This window comes from Mytilus californianus, unplaced genomic scaffold (genome assembly GCF_021869535.1).
Source record: "Mytilus californianus isolate M0D057914Y unplaced genomic scaffold, xbMytCali1.0.p SCAF_3, whole genome shotgun sequence".
Taxonomy (NCBI): Eukaryota; Metazoa; Mollusca; class Bivalvia; order Mytilida; family Mytilidae; genus Mytilus; species Mytilus californianus.
In genome coordinates, this window is record NW_026262679.1 from 74,686,815 (window position 1) to 74,712,185 (window position 25,371).

Sequence of the window (25,371 nt, forward strand, 5' to 3'; positions counted from 1 at the left end):
CAATATGTCAAGCTCTATGTCACAACAAGCCAAAAAATGTTGCCGATTAAGCAGTAACAAACAAAAATCTGCCATCAAAACCACATTCTCTAAAAGATTAAAGATACAAGAAACGGCAACCACTGACGAGGTTTCTGACTATGGACAGGCATCTGAGGATGTCATGAAGTAAAACAAGTTTTTAGACCTCAACACACCCCTTTTCAACATAGGAAAAACAAAAGGTATATTTGACGTATAAAAAGTCAGTACAGGAAAGCTAACTTTAGGAGACCGTTATAAAGGTAGACAACACTCAACTTCAGCCATAACAATTATGCCGCATTCAAAATGCTCGCGGTTACTGAAAGCAAGCTCAAAGTACTCGGCCCTCTATTTCAAATTGGACTTGATAATTTTATGGCCAAACTTAGAAATCCAGAGTGTTGTCGACATAAATTTTCTGTGCACAATTGTGCGACAAAACATACGGCCATAAAAAATGTTAACGGGATGACTGATAATATTTAAATTTTGGCATCTTTAAGTGCTTTCCGGTTAAAGTCAAATTTGTGATAACTTTTTTTTCTTTTTTTTCTGTAAAACAATTAATATCCTACAAATCCTACTCCTACAACGATTTCCTTTATCTACAACCGACGCAACTTTGCTATCCTTTTCTTTTTTTTTTTTTTATTAAGCCACGTGTTATTTATTTGATTTACAGTACAGTTATGGAAATAGTATAGGGGAGAAAGCATTTTTTTAAGTTTTAATGGCCGATGTTTATTATATATCAGAGCAGCAGTATACGATGAAACCATGTGTTTTTAGCGAGCTAAAATTACTGTTAATTTGAAACTTATTTAACTGCACAATTTTCATTATAAACAACAAGTAAAGTAAAACTCAAAATTAAAGATGTCTCTCTATTCTTATTTATAATTATATGTATTTTTGTTTTGCTCGTGCGTATAAATATTTTAAATCGATTTGATTTTTCCAGGATTTTTTTAACAAAATTGATAAAAGAGATACCGTGGGCTTGTTCGTCAACATATCTTCATTGGCTTCGGCATCTATCTACAGGTACTTTCTCAAAATATTTGAGTATGTATTCTTAGTTTAAAGAAAATTAACCTACCTTTAACGTCTTCTTTTCTTGTAACGTTTTCTTCAACTGTTCAATTTGGTTCTATAAGCAACTTATTTTTCTATTTGTCAATATCTGCAAAATATTAAAATTATAATTTAGACAATTTAAAAGTACAATTTCTGTTATTATTTTCTGCAAAAAGTAAATTTAAAAGCACCAAAAAGGAAAAAGTATAATGAATTAAAAATATTTAAAAAAAAAAAGCAGAGGCACAAACAAAAATTAATACAACATGATAAAATGACGCGTTTTGCACTAAAAATCTTCAAGTATATAGTTCCTAGAAATAAACGAAAGAAAGCAAATCAATCAGATTCCCTTAGTACCTTATCAAACCTCTCTGTCCGCGTCAGTTGTCTATGACATTAAATATAGCTTCTAAAGTACCATCCTATATATCAGATAAAATTTTTACTTTCACACCTCTGAGAAACATACAAGTACTTTTCATTTGTCCAGTTAAAGCTTTTAAGTTTGTTTTGATATCTTTATACTTTTTTTTATATTCGTGACAATTTGATAATGTCATCTAGAAGATTATCCTAATGACAAACAATGCTACCTGCTGTCATGCATCTATCACCTGTATGAATATGTATAATAATTGTCTTTGATGTTTACCTTTAGATTAAGGTATGTAATTAGCTAAGTATTAATCACTATGATAGATTATGAACACTGGAAGATGTTATTCACACTTCATGGAGATTACACCAAGTTTTTTCTTGTTTTTTGTTTTGACTACAATTTCACTATTTGTTAATTGAACCATTATATTAAAGTCTTATGAAAATAATTGATTGAACATATTTCGATTCAATTTACATCATAATAATTTTGGTAAAGAAATTAAAATGTATAACGAAGTGACACGATGAAGATACCTTCTATCAGATTTCTATATTATGTTACAGCTCTTTAGAATTTAACCATTATCGATATCAAAACAATAGGTGATAAGTTGTTAAAATTGAAATAGTTTTGTCTCCATTAAAAACTATTAGAACTTTTGTAATGAAATTATAACAGAAATGACATTTTTTTTAAAGTTGACTTACCTTGTTAATAGTTCTAGATGTGTCTTAACCTCCAAAAGACAGAAGTTTCTGATTCTGTGGACAATCTCCTCTCATATTTAGGTCTAAACTTTAACTCAACTTCACTTTCTTAGAGATGACAAATGATTGGTCAGCTCTGAGTGTCATCCAAGCCGATCTCTCATCAGGGATTGACACCCAAGCTATACTGGTTCCCTGTTAAAACAGTTTGTATCTTATTCTTGTATCTAGTAATCGACTGACACCCAAGCCCTGTGCATTGTTTCACAGTTTACTTTCTATAAAACATATTATGACATCCAAGCGCACATGAATGTCATCCAGGACATTAATTGGAACTCAAAACACGACAAAAACTGTCTTTTTTTGTGTGTGAATCAAAAATAAGGAAAAGTTAAATAATTGTCATGAGTACAAACAAATAAAGTAAAATTTGTTTTCAAATAAACTTTTCGGGGTTTCCTGAAAAGGAAATATACCAATGCTCTAACCAAAACAACTTAATTTCCAAAATGATGAACGTTCTAAGTTATAAATTAAAATTTGATCTTCCTCTGTTATTTTTTCAATTTTTCTTGTCCAAGTCAGAAACCTCTTCAGCGGTTACGTTTTTTTGTTGTTTTTTTTTTGTTTTGTCAATTATTCGTTGTTAATGGCATATCTTGGACATCGTCTGTCAAATTGACTCACAACTTGGCAAATGTTGAATAGAATCTTGTCTATTTTTGAAGACCGTATGTTGACTTCTGGATGTCATTTTTTTTTGTGCCGGTTATTTGGTTGTTATATCATTTACGCATATTTTTTATATCTTGTGATTCTTATTTTGGAAATTAACATGTTCAATGAAACAACAATATATATAAAAAAAGCTTTCTGTGATAATTGTTAAATATATTGTCTCCTTTCGATTAAAGTAAAAGTTGAGATCACAATTCTTTATAAATATTTTTCTGTGTACAAGTTGCATAATTCCTTGAAATTATATTAAGGAAGAAAATACTTAATATGAAACTTCTCATGAGAGGACTTTATAGAAAAAAAAAATAGACAAGTTATTTTTTTCCATACATACAAATATTTTTTAAAGTGAAAGTAAAGCATTTCTTAAAATTTTGAAGTCCAATGGACTGTCATATAAAAAAAATTCTGAACGGAATGGAACTCGAACTTTCTCTGTTACTTCATATAAGATGATCATATACGATAAATCAGGTCAATATACCTCTATTTGTAATAGGGACAAAATTGTTTGAAAATTTTACCGACCAGAACAAAATCCAAATTTGATCTATAACTTATTTTCACATTACTATAATCAGATCAGTATATTTAACTATTTGAGGGGGAAAAACTTGAAATTTCGGGAGCAAAATGTGAACTGCATGTAACTACAGATGAAGCACTTGTATACCATATTAATAAATTTGATATCTCTAAGCATTCAGGAACAAATATGAAAATAAACGTGTGACGGACAAAACAGAAACTACATGGACTGACGGAGTGAAAACCTAAAGTCTAACAGGCTTCGTTCATAGATACTTATAGCACAGCCATCAATTTCCCAATCATAATTAATAAGATGTGGTTTGTAAGAAGGAAACTAAAAATGCAGACTAAATTGAATGTTCTCATACATAAATGTTTGAATGATCTATTGTTAAATATTAAATCATAAAAGTACAGACATGCATGTATCCATTTTGTAATAAGATAGATTGATAGTTGAACGTCCAGTGGGAAATATTTCATGCTTATTCAGGATGTCACGAGAACCGATTCAATAAATACAATAGGTTGTCAAGTTTTGCAAAGTGGATCGACCGAGACAAAGGGTGGCAAATTCAGATTGACTCCATTTGAGGATAATGGTACGTTGGATAGGGACAGCAATTTTGCTTTGCAATAGGCCACATTTGGACCCTAAAAGGGTTGTGGCAACGTTACAATTCCGATCCGATGTATTATGATAGAGATCTTCTTATTTTCATATAGTGTATGCCCCAATCTCGAGGAGTGGGGAGTGGAATGCAATATTGAAATCATATTGTCCGTCCGTTCGTCCAACAACTAATATCGTCGTTGTTTTCACCTCTCAGAAACTACCAAACAGAACGACTTTATATTAGTTTAGCAGATTGTCAGTGATAAGTTGTATCGCTTGTGCGCTTTTTCGATATGTCAAACACACACTACCTGTTTGCCGATACTTTGAATATTCAATATGTCGAATGAACTAACAAAATTTCGTCACACATTTCTTCAATACTACAGAACAGATTGGTTTAATTCATGGTGGGTAAGCGGCTCAATAATGATTATTTGTAACCTGTGTACGGTTTTCGGATCTGTTATGTACCTATTTCCTGTTTTCTTATACTTTGAATTACAAATGGGGTATTCTAAGCACGATAACTAGTGTATTGTCATAGTAGACAGTCGTGGTATGATCTAATTCCAACAACACATTGGGTACACGTGCGTTAAGTCACACATAAACTTGACTACTAGTATTTACTTTAATTCATTTTTATATGAATTTAGAAAAAGAGTACAGAATGATAGTGTGACTGAAGTAAAAACACGTTTTTTTTTCGTCGAATCATCGATTGTTCTCCAACATATGTCTGTTTATGGTTCATAATTATACATTAATAACAAAACAATAATAAGACACGTACATATACTAGTCAACAAAAGTAACGATACACAAGTTTGAACTCAAATTTATCATAGAATATAATAAATAGGAAAAACTGTTAAATTATCCAATAAAAAACATTAACTTTCAAAGGTAATGCATATGATTAAAAAATCTGACCAAATTGGAAAGTGAGAAAATACCGTGCTATTGAACACAGGGGTCAAATTTATTTTGCGGAAAATGATGACAAAAGTCGGCTCTTAATTTCGAAGATGAAAATTTAGTATTCAAATATCTGTTAAGGCATTCAAAATTTTAAACAGAACATGTTTATGTTAAAGTTTTAAGTTCTAATATCTATTTTTGAATTTTTGGGTGAAAATACGATTTTTGAAATAACAAAATTTGCAAATAAAAAAATTCGCGTATTTGCCTTAAATCAATAGTTTTGATAAGAAAATAACACTCTGTAAATATTAGACCAATTGGGCAATTATTTACCTTGGTACTGTGTATCCAATTTCATTATATATGGGAAATACATTGCCTTGTATCGTTTCTTTTGTTGACTAGTATACATTTGCAAATACCGTAGGCTATAATTGTTTGCTTAAGAAAAAAGACAGAAGATATCAAAGCGAGAATTATAACTTATAAGTCGATGAAAGATGAATAAATTAATGTCAATTTGACAACAGACAAAAAACGGCGAAAAGACAAACAAAAGTCTACAAAACGCTACATACAAAATCCTAAAGAACAACACCAAAAACTCGGGGTGATCTCAGGTGCCCCGGAAATTAAAAGAAGCCGCTGTAGATATTAGATATTAGAACATCGATAGAATTGTGCGTTTATGTTAAGTTATCTAAGTCATTATGTCAGTGTAACAAATATTGAATTGAAGACGCCGAGTATCATTTTACCTTTGTTCACAAGTATGAGATAAATGTTTCAATGAGAAATAAATGATTAAAATCTTTTTATTGAAAAGACCTTGTTTCAAGTTTGTACAGCTATGATTGTCTGTCCATAATGTAAAAAAAATGAATCAATAATTTAGGGATTTATTTATATTTTACTGAAAACAAAACCCTTAACTGATTATTGTATATGATTCTCGGCTATTGTCATTTAATATTGTTTGTCCATGAAACACTTCCACTGATGCTTTGTCATTTGTATTTTTGTTGAATGTTTTTTCTACTATAAGCTATATTGGTTACGAATAAAGTCTTTATTATCATACAATCATATTAGCGTTTCACGATAATAAATATAGTTTTACTTTTATCAAAGAGGATTACAAATTTTACTTTTGAGTACAGCTCCGTTTTCATGATAGTTACCTAGTATTATAATATCTTATTCAAATACGAAATAAACTACAGAATCTGTATGTTTTAGCTATTTATACTTAAATCACACGTGACAACTAAGACAGTGCTCACCTCAAAAACAGGATGGATCACGAATTTAAAAGAAGTCAAAGGGTTGATCTGGTATAATTTCATTATTCCAAAATATTTTGAAAAAAAAAAACCACTAGAAGAGGTTGGTAAAAGAATCGGGAGAATACCTTTAAAAAAAAAAGGAAATCTCTTCGTAGAGTGATCACTGGAACATTTGGTGATTATCATATTCAAGACATAGTACAGACACAATGTTATTTGGAAACAAGAAATAGCTTCTAACTTTAGAATAATCGATATAATAAGAACATATCATTTTCACTTACAAAAAAAAAACTTTTAACAGGGAATAGATATAGAATTGGTCAATACTTTTACTAATTTTTATCATGAAAATTAAAGACATTTATTGATGAAAGAGGACTCTACCTACATGAATTTAATTTTAAAAAGTGATATTTCACACCATCTTTTTGCGATAACATTATTAATAAAGCACACAAGTTTAGAAAATTTCGTTTTCGTAAATAGACTTGTTAGTAAATGTTTTAACTGACAAGCTTTCTAAGACAGACATCTGAAATGTGGTTAAACTCGTCCTCTTTTTGTTTTAATCAGTTACTGTAGAATGACATAAGGTACATATATGTTGTGTACAAGTTATCATTTTGTACAAATTGTACTATCATAATTAACTAGCATGCATGTATCAATTACATTTCCTGTCTCTATCTGGGTATTTTTGTATTTTGTAAATAAGGTTTATTGTGTGGCCATTGAATAAAAATTCTATAGTGTGTATCAATGCTTCTTTTATAACAAAATCCATACTATAAATTATTGCACAAGTTATAAGTGAATTTAAATCAAATGTCGTACACAAGTGCAGAATTTTAAAAATTGAATCAAAGTTTAAACAAATAGGATGTCGGTTTCGATATCAATGTAGGAAGTAATATGCTGTAATTTAAAAAAAAAACATCCTGAAAAACAATTTAATTCACCCGTTCAAGGTTTTTTCAAGCCATGAAAGAAAAAGAAACATACAAGCTTTACAAGAGTTTTTATTTTGTGTGTGTACATGTTACATATTTGTATTGTTTATTGTTTATTTGTGTTATAAAGTAGCATTCCCATTGTTTGGATTTTAGATTACTAAATATCTTATATCTTGGATCTTAATGTGTACCTGGAAAATATGTGACGAATCACACGCGCTATGATATTTTATCAAATAACGATTAAGAATTGTCAATGATATTCTTCTAACCTATGCCTTACAACACACGGTTCGAGTTCATGTCTTAGGCAGGTTCACTGCTTCACACGACTTTTTTTTCATTGTATCTATTAGATACCGTAAGCAATACAATAATAATCAATAATTAATTAATAGTTTTATATTTGTTCACTTCCTTGTTCAAGGTCCGGATCTAAACTGAAAGTAAAAAGAAAACGGATGCATCTTTAAAAAGTACAGTTAAAAGATAAAGAAAATGGGCCAATTTACAGGAATGAAGATAAACCTATCAATAAATGTACATGAAAGCAAGATACAATTAAAAATATATTATATATAAATCATTCAACTCGGGTTTTAATGATAAATATTGCATGTATTGTGCACAAAAACGTAACATCAGAATACCCAATCTTATAGGTAATGTTTAAATTTGTCCTCAAATAAATCACCCTTATCAATGTTAAATTATACATATGATGTAGTCATAAATATTTCTTCCCCATAACAAAGACAAATGTTGTTAAGATGGAATACAGTGAAGAAATTTCTCATAAAAGGTAAGTCATACATATATAAGAAAAGCTTATTAAACGAAAGGAACTATTTTCATTCCTGTTATATTTCAGTTGAAATAAAACGAGATGTTGGATAAACACTAAAGAGGAAGCAACCCAAACGAAAATTAACATCCAAAAGTCATTGGGTAGGTCAACATATGTAGTCTTTAACAATAGACAGGTATCAAACTAATGCAATCTATAAAGCTCTAAATCGGCAAAGGCTAGCAAAAGTTGGGAAGAAATAAAACAGAAATTAATAAAGATCTGCCACAAACAGAAAATTATCCATAACCCCCCCCCCCCCGCTAAAATTGATATGACAGTCGACACCTGTACTTCAGAGAAGAGTTTACTCGGCAACGGCAGCACAGAAAGACACTGTTTTGTGCATTGTGCATAACAAAATGTAAATAATTTAATGCAGAAAAAACAAAGCATAATTTTAATCTTGTTTCAAACAATATAAACAACCGAATTTGTTTTTATAAAAAAAAAAAAAAAAGATTTAAAGAGTAATTGAACAACATTGAGGAAAAAAGAAAAGAAAGACAACGATGGACAATCCCTAAACTTGTTAGTTTTATCATTATATTACCGCAAAAAGCTGGATGCGAAATATCATTTTTTTGATAAAATTCCTTCAGGTGGGATCATGCATCCACAATAAGTCTCTAAAGTTGTGATAACATTTAGTCTAAGGTTAGACCAACGAAGGAAATCTTTTTCCTTGCTGTGAAAGTAATGATAATGATCTTAGACAAATTCGTTTTAATGAATCTCTTAAAAGTAATGAACATTTTAATAGTTTTACAGACTGTCGGAAAATGGTATTTTTATTTTCGAATCAAGATATTATAACATTATTTGCCAAAACCTGGTTTTCGAAAGTATCTTATGACTAAGACATGTCATACGATGGTCTTAGGATATGTCATAGTCGTAAGATATGTTTTCGAAAGTGTCCCAAGTTGCGATATGTCACAACTTTTGTCGTAAACTTAAGACACCTCGCGACATGACTTATGATGGTCTTATGGTTATCATAAAAGTAACGACATCTCTTCCACTGTTCTAAGGTGATCAATGTCAGCTTCTGCATTTGTCTTTTAACATGCAGCCTCCCATGCTCTCTTTTTGGCACTGTTTGTTGTTGTGATGCTCATTCTGCTAAAAAGTACAGATTAATTCTTCTCCACTTCGTCAATTAAAATTTGAATCACCTGTGACGTAAAATCTGGCCTTTTCTTATTCATGATTATGTTTAATAAATGTATATATATATATATATATATATATATATTGTTTCTTTCCTTATATAGTAGTTTATTAACGTATTTGCACGTGCATTCCTTTAAGCGGGTAATCAATGTAACAAATCACAATTGAATAACACTTCGTGTATAATAATACATGAACGGACGAAGTTCTAAAATTTTGTATATACAAACTAAATGTAAACAAATTATCAACTCAGATTTCTATTCCTTTTCATATTCCTTTTCATGTTTATCATAATGAAATCAATAAAATATTCGTAAACAATAAGAATGGTAGTAATAATTGTCTTCATATTTATCAATGTAATAGTATTTATTTATTTTTATCTTTTTTTAATCATTATTCAATTTTTTTTTTAAATATGGTCACTTATGACACATAAGAGCAGCATAGGTATGAATATCTTGGGACAGCTTTGATTTACATTCTATGACATATCATAATTTTATGATAGTCACAAGATGGTCATAAAATTTGTCCTAAGATATATCTTATGACATATCTTAGGATACTTTCGATACCAGGCCCAGTTAATTTTATTCTGAAAAGACGCCGAGAAGTTTTATATTGTAAATAATAATAAATAATTATGCTGTATAATTTTGCCATTCATGTTTAATATTTATTAATGTACATACATGTTGTTGTAGTTGTTATCATCTCTCCTAAATTTGTACAGATTGGCTTATGTATACAAAATGTATCTTTTATAATTGTATTGTGTAATGTTATGCTTTAGGTGAGACGTAAATAAAATATTGAATTGAACTGAATAGTAATTACATTGAAATCCGACGCGTCACTGCTTAGGACATCTTTACGATAAATCCGTTGGAGGTGTACTGATTGATATTTAGTCTTCAAAGACATGATATATTTATTTGTTGAAATTGGGCTTTGAACTAGCTTTTAGAAACTGCAGGATCTAAGTAGTCTTTGATCGTTACTTTGTCTCCTTATCTTTCTGTTAGTTGTTTTGTTCTTAGTACTTAACTAATTAGTCTAGCCTTTTTTACAGTATGTTGTTGCACCACTGTCTTAGGTTAGGGAAGGGTTGATCGGACATTATTTATGTGCCTGACCCATGTCAGGAGCAAGTAACACAGTGGCTGTTGTTGGTTACATTCTGCCAGAATTGTTCATCGTTTACTGCTTTTAGCATAATTATTCCATTTTTTTTTATTTCAAATTGTATATATATAAATTCCAGAAGTATTCCTATAAAATGCACTTTTGTATAGAATGTACATCAAATTGGTAAAACAATGTTTAAAAAATCATCACAAGTTTCTCAATATCTAATTCATACGTATTTCCCGAAAAGCTGTATATATCTGATTACCAAAAGTAGCACGAAAATAATACGGACTTCGTCCTTGTTCACATGTATTACCTGGTTGTGAGATGGATATTTGACATTTTCGAAAAGTTATCTACACGGAAAATATATAATACCGACACCGATACCAACACTTACTGCAAAATAGAGGGACCGTATCAAACGGTCAAATCATACTGAATGAATAGCCTAGTGAAACTTGGTTGGAATCAACAGAAATAAAAATAAATATAAATTCATTATCCTGTAGTTTTATATATTTATTTATTCGGAATCTGAGAAAAACCAAATGCTGTCGTTAGTTTTGGAATTCTTTAAGTGATGAATTTGTGATATTCCAACTGTTTTCTTCTAATTGTTAAATTAAACTGATTGATGTTTTAAAGCAGTAATTTGCATTTTATGTTATTTTTTTTGGAGAAATGGCAATAATCTTATCAAAAGGGAAAATTGGGTACACCTTTTTACGTTCAAGCATATTTGACTTGACTGTTTTGTCCTGAAAACGTATAGGCAAAAGTATTTGATACATCATTTTGCTTCAGATCCATTATTTTTATATATTTAGGCTGCATTTTATATAATAGCATTACAAATTCACAGTACCAAAACATGAAATATATGAGTAAAGTGAAATACCTTTCTAATGTGTCATAACAAAAGATTAGGTGTGTTTGAATAACAAAAAAAAAAAAAGCTTCGTGCTACTTCAAACGATTAAACTGGATGTGTATTTCTTACTTACATTCTTTTTTACTTTCGTTCATTTATTTTACAGAGAAAGATTTAAGCATATTACATTGATTTTTTTTTACTAAAAGTCATTGACTTTAAAAATGCATTTTTGTGTGTGTTATCTAGGGTTATAATCTTCAACCTCTGTAAATGTTTAGTCTGCCCTTCCACAAAATACTTTTTAGTGTCTTATAACTTTCGAAAACTCCTCATGACAACCGATCAGACAATAGTTTTTAGTTGACAAAAGGTCTAAAAGTACATAAAATGATGCTTTATAGATAGTAGATACATTTGTCTTTTAAAATACAACTGTTATGTAAGGATCGTTATTATGTCATGAAGATAGATTTATCGTTTTTCAAGAGCTAAATTGACAGCGCGTCATCCCTACAATGACTTCTATTTTCACGATTGAAATCAAAGTACTGAAGTACTGAACATCGGATGACCGCAAGTTTTGTGGATGGTCACAAGCACTTGTCTCAGAAATAAAATCACATCTCTATACCTGAAAGTGAGGTTAATGTACAGAGATATATTTTTTTCTGAGACAAGTTCGTGCTTGGATGATGAATAAATGACAGGGAATTCAACCTCACCGTAATAACTATTATTTTTTTGTGATACAAATCAGTATACTCTGGTTTGTTGTTATATATTATATTAATATTTGTATATAACAGTTGCATGTATATATAATTTTCATCCATTTGTATATCATTCTATTCTACTATTCTAATAATAGTGCAGTGCAAGTGCATGGTGGACACTGTTCTGTAATAATTCGATTTTTCTAATAGATTGGATTTGAGTAGGCATTCATATTTTCCCGCAAAACCTTCTTGAGATATTCTTCCGCATGCGTTAACACTATGTACATGTGCATAGATATTTATGATTTTTTTTACTTATATATATATTTCTAACGACAAAACATTTTCATATTATTGATTTATGTTCTAAAAGAAATATTTTTATGAGTATTCATTGAAGAAATGTATTAATAACAAGCGATAAGGAATGTTATTTTGCACTCGATAATGTCCGCGTATTCATAGATCGGTTACCAGTCAAAAACTAAAGTTACGTAAGAAGAATCTCTGTGGCAACAATACATAGGAATGCCCTCACGGCCTTTGCGATGTAAAAATTAGTCGGCGTATTGGGGAGATAATTTTGAGGAAGTAGAATCCTGACTTCCTGTGTAAAGTTCTACTAATTTACACACAGACCCAATTGTAGATTGGTCAATTCTCAGCTTCTAAACAAAGCTAATAGATTTAACAAATCATTGGAAATATTTTTTTATAAGTATTTAAAGTGTAAATTACATACATATTTTATAAATGCCTGTGTTCACTGTACATTTTGAGATGACCCCTTCTCAAAAAGATTACCTGTCGTCCTGTGCATAGGTGTAAGCGTCAGTATCGATAAGTTTTCGAAAATATCTAATATTAGCCGCATCGTTGATATACTCCCGTCGTTTTCATTAATGGTTAAATGGTAGATCTTTTTGGTCATACTACTAAAGTACTGAAAGACCCTGAACAACCTTGAACAACCTTAAACAACATGATGACGACAACCGATGAATTGCGGTCGATAAAACATTTTCTGGGTTTTCGTTCCTTTTCGGGAAATTTCATAAATATCATATTAAAGAAGCATACAATTGCCCCGTATTATAAAAAAAAATCACCAGGTCACCGAATTTGATATTTATGTATTAACCGTCATGTCAGTCTATTTCAGTTAATTGTCGACAATTTAACACTTTAACACTGACTTCTTCACGAATAAACTAAAAAAAGAAATTATTGAACCAATGATATTTTACAAATCTTACGATAACATATCGATTCAAGAATAAATATTTGAGAACGTTATTTTTTACCAATTTTTCGTGCCATCTATACAAATATGCAACTGCCTGAAGAATTTTACTAGTTTTATTTATGTTTTTTTTTTTTTTTTAAATGATATGTTTACTGAAAACGGTCATAGTACTGATTGTCCTAGGACTGGTTCATCTGAAGGTGTCAGTTAAGTTATAGTAGTGTTAACAGGGTTAAAAAGGATACACACATTTTAAGAATGGACCTTTTTTTTCTTATTTCCAGCTGGAAAGACAAGCTTGGTTCAATTCTTCACAACAAACTGTTCCATGCTTTTGTGGTTATTTTGATAGTATTAGATGCTATCATAGTACTGATGTTGTTACTTGTTGATTTGGATGTTATACCAGGTAAGTCAAGTTAAATATTAATAAAAACGATGGGAAGAAGCTACTAACTACTACTAGGGGGTATTAAACGACCTTGACTACCCATGAGGGTCTCGCACGGTCGGTAAAAGTAACTACATTTGTATCGATAAGATTATTTGTAACCCACAACTCAAGTTTACAAAATAGACACCCTTCCAACAAGTAATTAAAACGATAAGGCTCTGCATCTTCCAGTGACTAAACATCAACTCCCAGTTCCTATTCGGTACAACACCAACATCAAGGGAGTCATTCGGTATATTGAGGACAGTCCGTTGATTTACCTTTGCATAGAGTGAAAAAGAGAAAAGTCCTTTGGTTTGGTTCACCAAAGAAACATTTTTAGATTGGTTTAAATTTGTACCATGTAATTCAAAATGAAGTATAATGTGATAAATATAATAAAAGGTTGTGTATGTCACTATCACAATAAAATATATTAAAATTCAGGTATAAAGGGAAATCAATGAAGGCGTGTAACTCAATCGAGGATTCTGTAAGGACTAAGGGCATCGTCCTATCTGTTTTCCTTCGAAATACTATGTTGTTAAAATATAAATAGTTTAATAATTCAAACCATTACCTAAAATAATATTCACATTGATATTATTAATTATCAGATGTTATCTTATCTTTGCATGTGCATGCTCCAAGAGCTTCAATGGTGGGACTGTTTTGACGACTATTGTAAATAGACCTGGGTATATAAATATATTGAAAAAAAGGGACGAAAGATACCAGAGGGACAGTCAAATTCATAGATCGAAAACAAACTGACAACGCCATGGCCAAAAATAAAAAGACAAATAGACAAATAATAATTCAGATCACACAACATAGAAAACTAAAGACTAAGCAACACGAACCCCACCAAAAACTGGGGGTGATCTCAGGTGCTCCGGAAGGGTAAGCAGATCCTGCTCCACATGTGGCACCCGTCGTGTTGCTAATGTTATTACAAATCCGGTAAATAGTCTTATTCGGTAGGTCACATTCGTGAAAAGGGAAGGGTATTGTAGTTACGACATAAGGAACATATCCGATATCATATGTGAAACGGTCATTCCATAACGGTCAACCAACTCGTGATGGCGTCCGTAAAATTTACGAAGGGATGATTTCAACTTCACCATTTGGAACTCTTGGTTTAATAGCTTTCTTGTGAGCAGCAATCCTCTATCAAGGAAATCATGATAGGAAATACAAGCCCGGGAATATCGTATCAATTGGAAGATATATACTCAGTATACAGGCGCTGCTGGAATGTTGCTACATAGAAATGGAAAGTTCACAATTGGGAAGCTGAAATCATCTCTTTTGTCGTAAAGTTTTGTTTTCAACCGACCCTCATTGTCAATTTCTAGATGTAAGTCAAGATATGAGGCAGAATTAACTGTATCTGAAGTATCCTTTATCTCTAGTTCGATGGGATAGATTCGTTCAACATAGTCACCAAATTTTGTATTATTTAGTGAGAGAACATCATCTATATAGCGGAACGTAAAGTTAAAGGATATTGCTAACTTCTTATCTTTCTTCCTAAGAAGTTCCTGTATGAAGTCAACCTCATAATAATAAAGAAACAAGTCGACAAGAAGAGGGGCACAATTGGTTCCCATTGGAATTCCGACAGTCTGTTGAAAAACACGTCCTCCAAACGTAACAAATATATACAAATATGATGTCAATCAAGAAATCAAGCATCTTGATAATGTCAGTTTCAGAAAATTTTTTGTTTGAATCAGAGTGATTCTTTACAAAGTAGGATTTATCCCTCCCCAAGACAAGATACTTGTATCTACGTTCGCCATTCTTTTTAATGAAACAAAGTAATACCAACTCTTTCAATTTGTCTTTTAGTTTGGAATGGGGAATAGTTGTATAAAGTGTAGAAAAGTCAAATGTTTTAATACTATTGCAAGATGAGAGAGTCTTAGATTGTATGTACTCTAAAAGATCTTTGGAATTTTTTAGTATCACATCTGATTCGCTATGCAGTTTCACAATAACTTTGGAGCCCGGCTTTGATTGCTGATAAAATAGATGTTAATAATTTAGAAAGAGGTTTCGTGGAGCACTTGGAAGACCCAGCAATATACCGTTGTTTGTAAGAACACTTATGTAGTTTAGGTATCTAATACAGTGATGGAAGATCCAGTTCTTCATCTTTGGTTGACATTCCAAAGGAACATAGACCTATTGGCATATACCTAGAGTCTGGTATCGTTGTTCCCTGTTCCATTGATTTTTTTTTATAAAAGTTATATTGATTTTTTTACTTTGGTAGATAAAGTTTTCTTTCTACCATTCGTTGATAGTACTAATGTTGTATGACTCAGAGATTACAGAACACTTTAGTCTTTCTTTATTAGCCGTACAGTGACATCTAAATGTCTTTTGTGTTAAACATTTTGTTGCTACATGTATATTGCTGTCTCATTAATGTTTATCCCTAATCTCCTTTTATTCAAAGATGATTATTAAAAAGAAATAAAAACAATAATAAAAGCTCTGATTGATTTGAATTGCATCACATGATGCTAGTCAGGAACTCATTTATTGACCTCAATCAGCAAAATGCCTGAAATACTAAACATTGTATTTCTATTGCCGAACAAGTGTCATACACATTTGTATCTTCACAGTAGGTATAGTGCCCGGCTAGGATCGTGGTTTTTCGAGTGATTTGATCGGGTTTTTTCGAGTGTGACCACTTTTTTTCGAGTGAATATGATCAAAAATGTAAACAAACAGACTTCCTTTCTGACAAGACGTGATATAGAAGCTTGAATTTAATATACAAGGATATACAATGTGTGTTAGTATTTGAGATAAAAAGATATTATCAATCCGACATTATTTTTCGTTAAAAAAGTTTAATTTAGCCTTACAATGCTTTTATTCCAAAAAAAAAAACAGAATAAAGCCATTTTTATACACATACCAATGCAAAAGTCGATGGAAATGCATACATGGAATCGATATATCCTTAGATAAACAGACACTTTACAAAAATTCTTGTTATTACATTGAAAACGACATTTTGAGACAAAATTCATTTCTATGTGTTCGAGTTTTTTCGAGAGCAGTCCGGGCTTTTTCGATTGCGTCCGTGTTTTATCGAGTGATTATACCAATTTCCTATAGCTTAAAAGGTTATGTGTCATTGTATTTAAGTTTAAAAACAAACAAAAAAAGGTTCAAATTATGTACTTTTAAAGGCACGAAACCAATGCATTCATCAGTTTGATAATGGTGTACTAACACTTACACTTTATAAACAAGTATCGTTCATTTGTATATATTGTTGTTTGTTAATCTAATGTAAGCATAGCCAATTTGGATTGAGACGTACGTACATATAGTGTGTTAAGCTGATGAACTATTCATTTCATTGTTAACTCTATATGAAATTTAATTCAAATTTTATTGTCAGTGGGAATAAAAACTGGTCGGATTAAATGTGTGTATTGTTTGTTTTTTTTTTTTTGTTATTAATGAAATTTTTTGTGGGGCAGGGAGCAGACGTCTTTTAGTAGAATATTTTTTATTACATAGCATTTTTCTGATTCTTCTCTGCTGTCCAGTAGGTTTCTTACTCCGTTTTTGAATAAACAGCTGCGCCATGGGCGCATGATACGCCCGTCGCGTTTTCAAAGAATAAAGTTCATTCTCTTATGGTTGTGGCTTAATTATTAACTTTTTCTTGCATGAATAGACATTTCTTGTTTCACATGCACTGCACGGAGTGTGATACGAAAAAGTGATACGAAAATTTGCGTTAATTTGATTTGCTAATCCAGCATCATAAGACGATATTACGGCATTTCCATTGGCTATTCGTTAGGTCATTGATGACCTTCAAAGGTTACGACGATGTACATCGCGTGTGCAAAAAACTAGACCAACGATACGCGGAATTGTTTAATTTAACACAATGAGAGTGTTGACCTTAAGACAAATAGGTTTAACAACTTGTGAAAATGGGATATCGCTTGATATCAACTCCGAGTCGTTATTTAATTCAAATAGTAATAATAAACTCGCCGAACCGGGTTCGTTTATTATTATATTGAAATTAAATAACTCGAGTTGATATCAAGCGATATCCATTCTCACTCGTTATGAAACCTATAAATAATTTCTCAATGTCATATCAAAAATTTATGAAAAACTAAAGGGAGGTTACCTTAATCTATATAAACAAGTCACCAAAGTTTCACGAAAACTCCTCAAATCACTTTTAAAATATTGTCCGAAAACTGTAAAATCACCCCTTTTTAGCTCACCTGGTCCAAAAGGGTCAAGTGAGCTTTTCTCATCACTTGGCGTCCGTCGTTGTTCGTCGTCGTCGTCCGTTAACTTTTACAAAAATTTTCTCCTCTGCAACTACTGGGCAAAGTTCATTATAGATAGAGATAACTGTAAACAGCAAGAATGTTCAGTAAAGTAAGATCTACAAACAAGTCACCATCACCAAAACAGAGAATTTTGTCATGAATTCTATTCTTGTCTTTAATGTTGAAGAGTGTCCTTTGTTTAATATGCACTGCAGCACATAGACCAAGGTGAGCGACACAAGCTCTTTAGAGCCTCTAGTTCGTCTAATAAAATCCCATAACTCGGAAACGTAAAATCTAAAATTTATAAAATTCGAAAGAGAGGATACCTCAATAGATATAAACAATTCACCGAAGTTTCATGTAAATTGGTTACAGCGTTTTTGAGTTATTGTCCTACATGCTGACGACGGACGGACGGACGGACGACGGTATACCATAATACGTCCCTTATAAAAACTCCGGGGTTCACAACGAAAAATAGTATAAACTGTGACAATACAAGTACCATGAAATGAAGTTTAAAAGATTATGAATCCCCTGCACTATGTAACATAGTATGTTCTAAAGACTTTTTTATAAAGGATCCAATGATTTCTAATTTAATACTGGAAAGTTGTGGTAGAACGTTTTCCGAACAGAAAATTTGCATTAAATTAAAAAAGGTTAATTTTGATCAACGTAGTAGTATGGTTTGGTGATTTATTGAGAATATATGATAATTTTCATTCATTAAATTTGTAAACTTTTATAAAAGAAAAGTGACCAATTCTTTTGATTTTAGTTTTATATGGCCATTCGTTCATATTATAGAACAAACGTTTTGTACAGTTTGTGAACTGTTTTTTATGATGATTATAGTTTGGATATACATTACACAACAGTTTCTTCTTCTAATGTTAATCGATTACTGATCTTCTCGGGACTGATCTTATTATTCAAGAGGAAATTATTTTACCATTGCACGAATACATTTTCCTTACTAAGTCCTCTATGCACGATTTTTTTACATTTATTACGAATCCATAACATGTAATGGACAAAACATTTTTCATTTAGTGAAAAAATATTTCTTGCTCATTAACGTTCATGTTTTATTGCCGAGGTTTACCGAACGTGACCTGAATAAACAATTAAAACAGAATCATGGATCACGTGGAAAATCAGTAAGATGATAGACATGCAATAGAGTGATGTTCAATTCTTTTTTGTTATATATATTTTCCATGCGTTTCTACTTGTAAATTAAACTTTGTCATAACAGCTGTTAAATGATTTGATGTATAAACAGTTTTTACCCATTGGTGGCCTTCGGCTGTTGTCTGCTCTTTGGTCGAGTTGTTGTCTCTTTGACATATTCCCCATTTCCATTCTCAATTTTATTCTTTAAGAATCAATTAACACTATCTAATTTTCACGTTTGTTTGCCTTTTCTTTCATCATGGTTTTCCCTCGCATTTGCGTTGTGCGGTTATCAAAGTGCTAACGAGATAATTCTTAGTTAAGGTCACTTGATACGGAAAAGCTATCGGCGAATTAGAGTACGGGAAGAAAATAATTCAATAGCAGTAAAAGATTTTGATCAGATATGGGTGTTTCTTTCTTTTGTTGGTATTTAACGCAATTTCAGCACTATTGTACTATTTCTTGGCAGTCAGTTTTTATGGTGGAAGAAGCCGGAGGGAACCGCCGACCTTCGACATGAAAACTGACAATCCTAGTCCAATTAAAGGGAAAATTCGCGATTTTTTACTTATCATCTTATTATGTTCATAATACCATAAAAAACACATTTTTATCTGGATATGAACACTAATAAAGAAGAAAATTGGGAATTATTAATTTTATTTATTCGAACTTCCTGACTACTGTGACGTCATAACATTTCGTATGAATGATAAACAGGAGTGCGTAGAAAATACAAGTTTTTACCATTCTAGAGTTATGCTCTTTACAAATGGAAAAAATGCTGAAATTTCGTTTCCGTTCTCTAACTTAAGTTTGTCTCAAACAAATGTCATGAAACTTTTTTACCACAAAACACAGATCAAGTTTGAATTTTGGTGGCGTCACTTTTACCATTCTAGAGTTATGCCCCTTTACAAATGAAAAAATTGCTGAATTTTTCGTTTTTGTTCTCTAACTTTAGTTTGCCTCAACTAAACGTTATGAATCTTATACACAATGCTTATTACCACAATACACAGATCAAGTTTGAATTTTGGTGGCGTCACTTTTACCGTTCTAGAGTTGTGCCCCTTTAGAAATGGAAAAATTGCTAAATTTTTCGTTTCCGCTCTCTAACTTAAGTTTGCTTTTTACCACAAAACTCAGATCAAGTACGAATTTGGGAAGCGTCACTTGTACCGTTCTTGAGTTATGTCCCTTTCTAACGTTGTATGCAAGCGGGGGCATCATATGTGTCCCATGGACACATTCCCCATTTATTTATGAAAAGTTACGATCAAATGCAAAAGGTATATACACTTTAAGCTACTTTGCCCCCACTAATAAGTGTTGATCTACTATGACCGTACCATTGATATTCCCCATATTACTATATATTTTTTTTTTATTTTAAAGTCTTACCTGATAGTGGTAGAGATAAATAATTTCATATGCAGGAGACATAGCATGCTTATTTATTATTATTTTTTTAGTATCAGGAGAAACTGAAGAAGCCAAAGCCAAAAACCATAAAAACGTGGAAAATGGACTTCATTACTTTGGTTTTTCCATTATCTGTCTCTTCGTAATAGAGGTAACTGATATTTCATTTTTATGAAGATCCTTGATAAAAACAAGTCATAGTGAAAGATGGCAATTTGAATATGCCATTTATATGGTTTATGTCCCAGATCGAGAAAGTAATTTGATCTTACATATGCAAGTTAAGTGTAATTGAAAATAAAAAAAGTTCTAATGTCCACTAACAGTTTATTTCTGTTAATCTTGATTTGTATTTTCCGGTTTTTTTATTTGTTTTTTTTTTTGCATCAAGCGTTAAATCCAGGCCACCGGACCACTATATCTTGCTTCTTTTGTTATATCATGTTTTTCTAACTTTCAGATTGTACTAAGAATCATTGTTGACGGAGTGGAATTTTTCAAAGATAAACTAAACGTACGTTGAAGTTAATAGTTAAAGACAAAACCCAGTCTAAAACATTTCTGTTGCAAAAAAAACAAAACAAAAATAAAACCATATTTTTCAAAATGAAAATCTGTTAAATACTATTTTTTGTTTTTTATTTTTATTAAAATGACGCGCGTGGTCTAGAAAATACAAGTTTTGTCAACATACTAAAATTACACAATCTACTGGATGTTGTTAGGACATACATATAAAGGGTTACAGTCAGTCATATCCATACATCAAATAATATGTTGAAATTGGTTTTGATTTTCATTTGATAACTCTGGAGGTTCAATCTGTCAAATTTAGCCTTATTAGAGAAAAAAAACTGATGGAGAGTTTGCGTCGAGAACCCAATAAATAACTTTAATGAAATGGGAGTGCAATACTAAGTTTGTATTCCATATAAGATGTAGTACCCAACTACGCAATATTTATTGTCAAATTTAAGGCGGCCGTCATGCCAAATAAGGGTTTTATGTTCGGTCAAATTATCTTTCCGGGGCGTCATCGACTTCACAAGCAGTAGGTTTATCGTGAGTTTAAACCTGGTAATTATATGTAATCATACTTTAACTAAGGATGCAACTCACTAAACTTTTGGTCTGGTGTACCATTTGATGGTCTAGAAACACTTGTCGGGCGCACTTAAATCATATTCATACGTTTAGTGTAGTTAGGACCACTATATCAACAAGGAGATGCAGTATGATTGCAAATGAGACAACTATACACCAGAGACCAAAATGACATGGCTGTAATTTATCATAGGAAACCGTACAGCCTTCAACAATTAGCAAAACCCATATCGTATAGTCAAATATAAAAGGCACCGACATGGCAATTTGTGAAACAATTCAAATTAAAAAAAACAACAACCTGATTTATGATAAAACATTAAACGAAAAACAAATATGTCAGATAGCAACCATTGCCAACCCCTAAATTACAGGCCCTCGACTTGGGACAGGCACATTCAGAAATGGCGGACAATGACAATCACAGAAGTACAGGTACATGACTTGGGACAGGCACATTTGGAAATTGGTTGACTCAACAGATTGACACGAAGCACCAAACAACTAACTTAAAGAATATAGAAACAAATCATAGATCAAAGAGCACGTGGATGGTACTGAACTAACACTGTTTTATTTTGTATATAGTGATTGATGCATCTTAACAACAATTTGACTTGTTTTCTTGTAACTGTGTTTGTTTTCTTTGTTAATGGTAGACACCCATCCCCAAGAATAATCCTACCTTCATTGGGACAACTTTATAATTTGATTGGGTTTTTTGGTGTTTAATGCTGTGATAATATTACTGTCATTTCTATAGATATTGTCCTAACTTTTGCACCAATCAGTAACACCGTTAGAGCTGGAGTCATTCAATATTGTCATTTCTATATAGGTGTTTGATGCTGTGATAGTATTACTGTCATTTGTATTAGATCTAGCCCTAACGTTTGCACCAGTCAGTAGAGCTGTTAGAGATGTAGTCATCCTGATGATCCTTCTACGACTATGGAGATTTTTTAAATTGATATGTGGTAAATATGTTCTTTTAACAAATATGTGATAAATATGTTCTCTTAAACAAATATTTTGTAAATATGTTTTGTTAGCAAACAAATATGTGGTAAATATGCTCTCTAAACAAACGAGTAAAAAACCCAATTCAAATTTTTCCGCAAAGTTTTACAAATACATATTTTTTTTAGTTTAAGTATACATAAATAGTTGCTTTTGAGCAAAGGGTCATTTTGATTTTGTTTTCCTGAAGACAATCTTTAATAGATTTAACTACAATATTTGTTTCTATTGACCCATTTTTGTTTATAAGATTTTGTCTTTCAAGTGTAAATGTGAATGTCTAATGCACGGCAACATATCATCAAATGATTGAGATTTATCACAAAAAATTACTTGTTCGCTTTTTTGTGATATCTCCAAGACTTGTGACCGCCTTTAGTACAAAGATATCTTGACAAAGATTAAAACATATGGTATAACAAGCAAATTATTTGATTTAGTTGGAACCTATCTAAGTAATAGGAAACGGAAAGAGCTTCTTAAAAAAATCATAATCAATACTTGGAACATTGAAAGCAGGTGTCCCTAAGACTCAGTACTTTGACCTTTATCATTTCTGATGTATATAATGATATAGAAGACGAAGTTAATTAACATAAATGATGCACAAATTTTTTTTTTTAATGAAAGCTCACGGAGGTCAGGCGGTCATTTAATTCTTGTCTTTTCATTAAAAAAAAATAAATTTTATATTGTCTTTTCAGCTGTACTTTGTTGTAACAATCTGTAAATTTTACTTCCGTTTTGATTTCAGCCGTTAATATCTGTGTACGGAAGGACATGAAAGAAGAATTGGAGAAAGAAAGAAAAGCGAGAATGAAAGCAGAGGAGGAACGGGACCATTATAAAGAAATCTTACAAAAGATACAAAACGATTCATAACGCATAGCCCAGATCATTATTTCAATATTTTTATCAATTCATCCTTTTATCATTTTTATTCGATCAAAAGAATGCACTCTGGTCAGGCTTCCATTATTTACATAAGATTATGTCATTGACCTTTACCAGTTTACATCGATTTGCTAGGCGGGCAGCCCAACTGGTCACTGTGGCCTTGAATCCAGCTGTCGTGAAAGTACCGTCAGCAAATAAAGTAATAAACTACACAAAATCAACGTCCTAGGTAAATGTCAACTGCATATTTATCACAACATCGTAGCAAGCCATCGACAACTGAAAGTAATGCAGAGTAAACACTGAGCAAATTGTCAACAATTTAAAAAATCATCTGTCCGACTGAAGGATAGATAAACACAAAAGTTATGTTGGTGGACAGTTCAAATAGGAAAAATAACTCAAATTGTATAATATTGATGTAAAGCAGTTTTAGAACGTGGGCATTAGATAAATTAGATAAATGGAGAATTGTTAACCGTCTTCTTGTATAAAAAGTAAATTAACCTCTACCATGTCGGATACCACGAATACGTTTTCACTCAGACTGCATATATTTAATACATTTGCACTGTTTAAAACTGATAGAATTGTCAGTATATGTAAAATGTGTTATTTTTCTGTATAATTCATATATGTCATCAGAAAAAAAACTGTTTACAATGTAATTCTATTTTATCTTTTTTTTCAAACGTACACAAAAGAAGTCTGCATCTTTACTTATGGAAGAAAAGAAGAAAGGAGATACCGAGGGAGGCAATACAAAACCATAAATTGAAGAAAAGCAGACAAAAGAAAAAAAAATAACAACAAAAAAATCCATCACAAAACGCTGTAGAAAAAACTTAAGATGAGGCAACACGTAGGCCTCAAAAAACCGGATCGTTATCTACATCAACGTTAGTCTCACGAGACAATTACGGTTAATACAGTTGAAGTAAAATATTGACTGTCAAAAAAATATATTTCTTTGTAAAAAAAATAAGACAGAAAGATTAGAGAAAAGAAAGTTTCCTACAATAACAACAACATTTCAAACAAACAAAAGCAAGACTCACAACAACAAAAATAAAAAGAAGGCGATTTTGTTAGCTAATACCATCACTTCAAAAAAAAAATCTGATACCTTTGAACCAAATCTATATAAGTGTAAATGTAAGCATTTGTTTATTATTTTGAAAATCATCATAGATGCAGAAAAAGATCCACCTACTTTCCTTCTAGGAGGTTTTATTAACATAATGATTTAAGGAGTTATTGCCCTTAAATGACGGTTTGTTTTTACTATTTTTATACTTTTGCCCCTAGCAAATCAACAACCTATAATCTACAAAACTGCCAATGCGATATAAACCAACAACATACTTCTTATATCCAACTCAATTAAATTCAGTGAACTTTGTTGAATTCCAATTTTTGACAATTTTATGTTTCAGACTGATATCATCTGCCCATACAAATAGTTTCCTGTTTATACGATCTGGTTCCATCCTTATTAATCTATGCAAGTGTTTTAAAATAACTGTCCACTGTGTCCTTATTAATCTATGCAAGTGTCTTGAAATAACTGTGTATGATAAATTGAAACCAGTCGCATGTCTCCCATGAAAGCTGGGATGGGTGTGTATTTACCTACACCAAGGAAAAATCTACAAGCTCTCGCCTGAATCACATTGATAAATGAAAAATTCTTGTAGCCCGGAAATGCGGAGCAATATTTA

General features: G+C 31.4%; 1 protein-coding gene across 1 annotated transcript; it reads left to right on the plus strand.

The window, feature by feature from the left end:
- Positions 1–7,919: 7,919 nt before the first annotated feature.
- Positions 7,920–24,318, plus strand: LOC127735085 (voltage-gated hydrogen channel 1-like). The gene is made up of 6 exons (XM_052245186.1): positions 7,920–8,052; positions 13,534–13,658; positions 20,680–20,780; positions 21,090–21,143; positions 22,572–22,710; positions 23,508–24,318. The coding sequence occupies exons 1-6, from the start codon at positions 8,021–8,023 to the stop codon at positions 23,633–23,635; spliced, it is 579 nt and encodes a 192-aa protein (XP_052101146.1). The 5' UTR covers positions 7,920–8,020; the 3' UTR covers positions 23,636–24,318.
- The last annotated feature ends 1,053 nt before the right edge of the window (positions 24,319–25,371 follow it).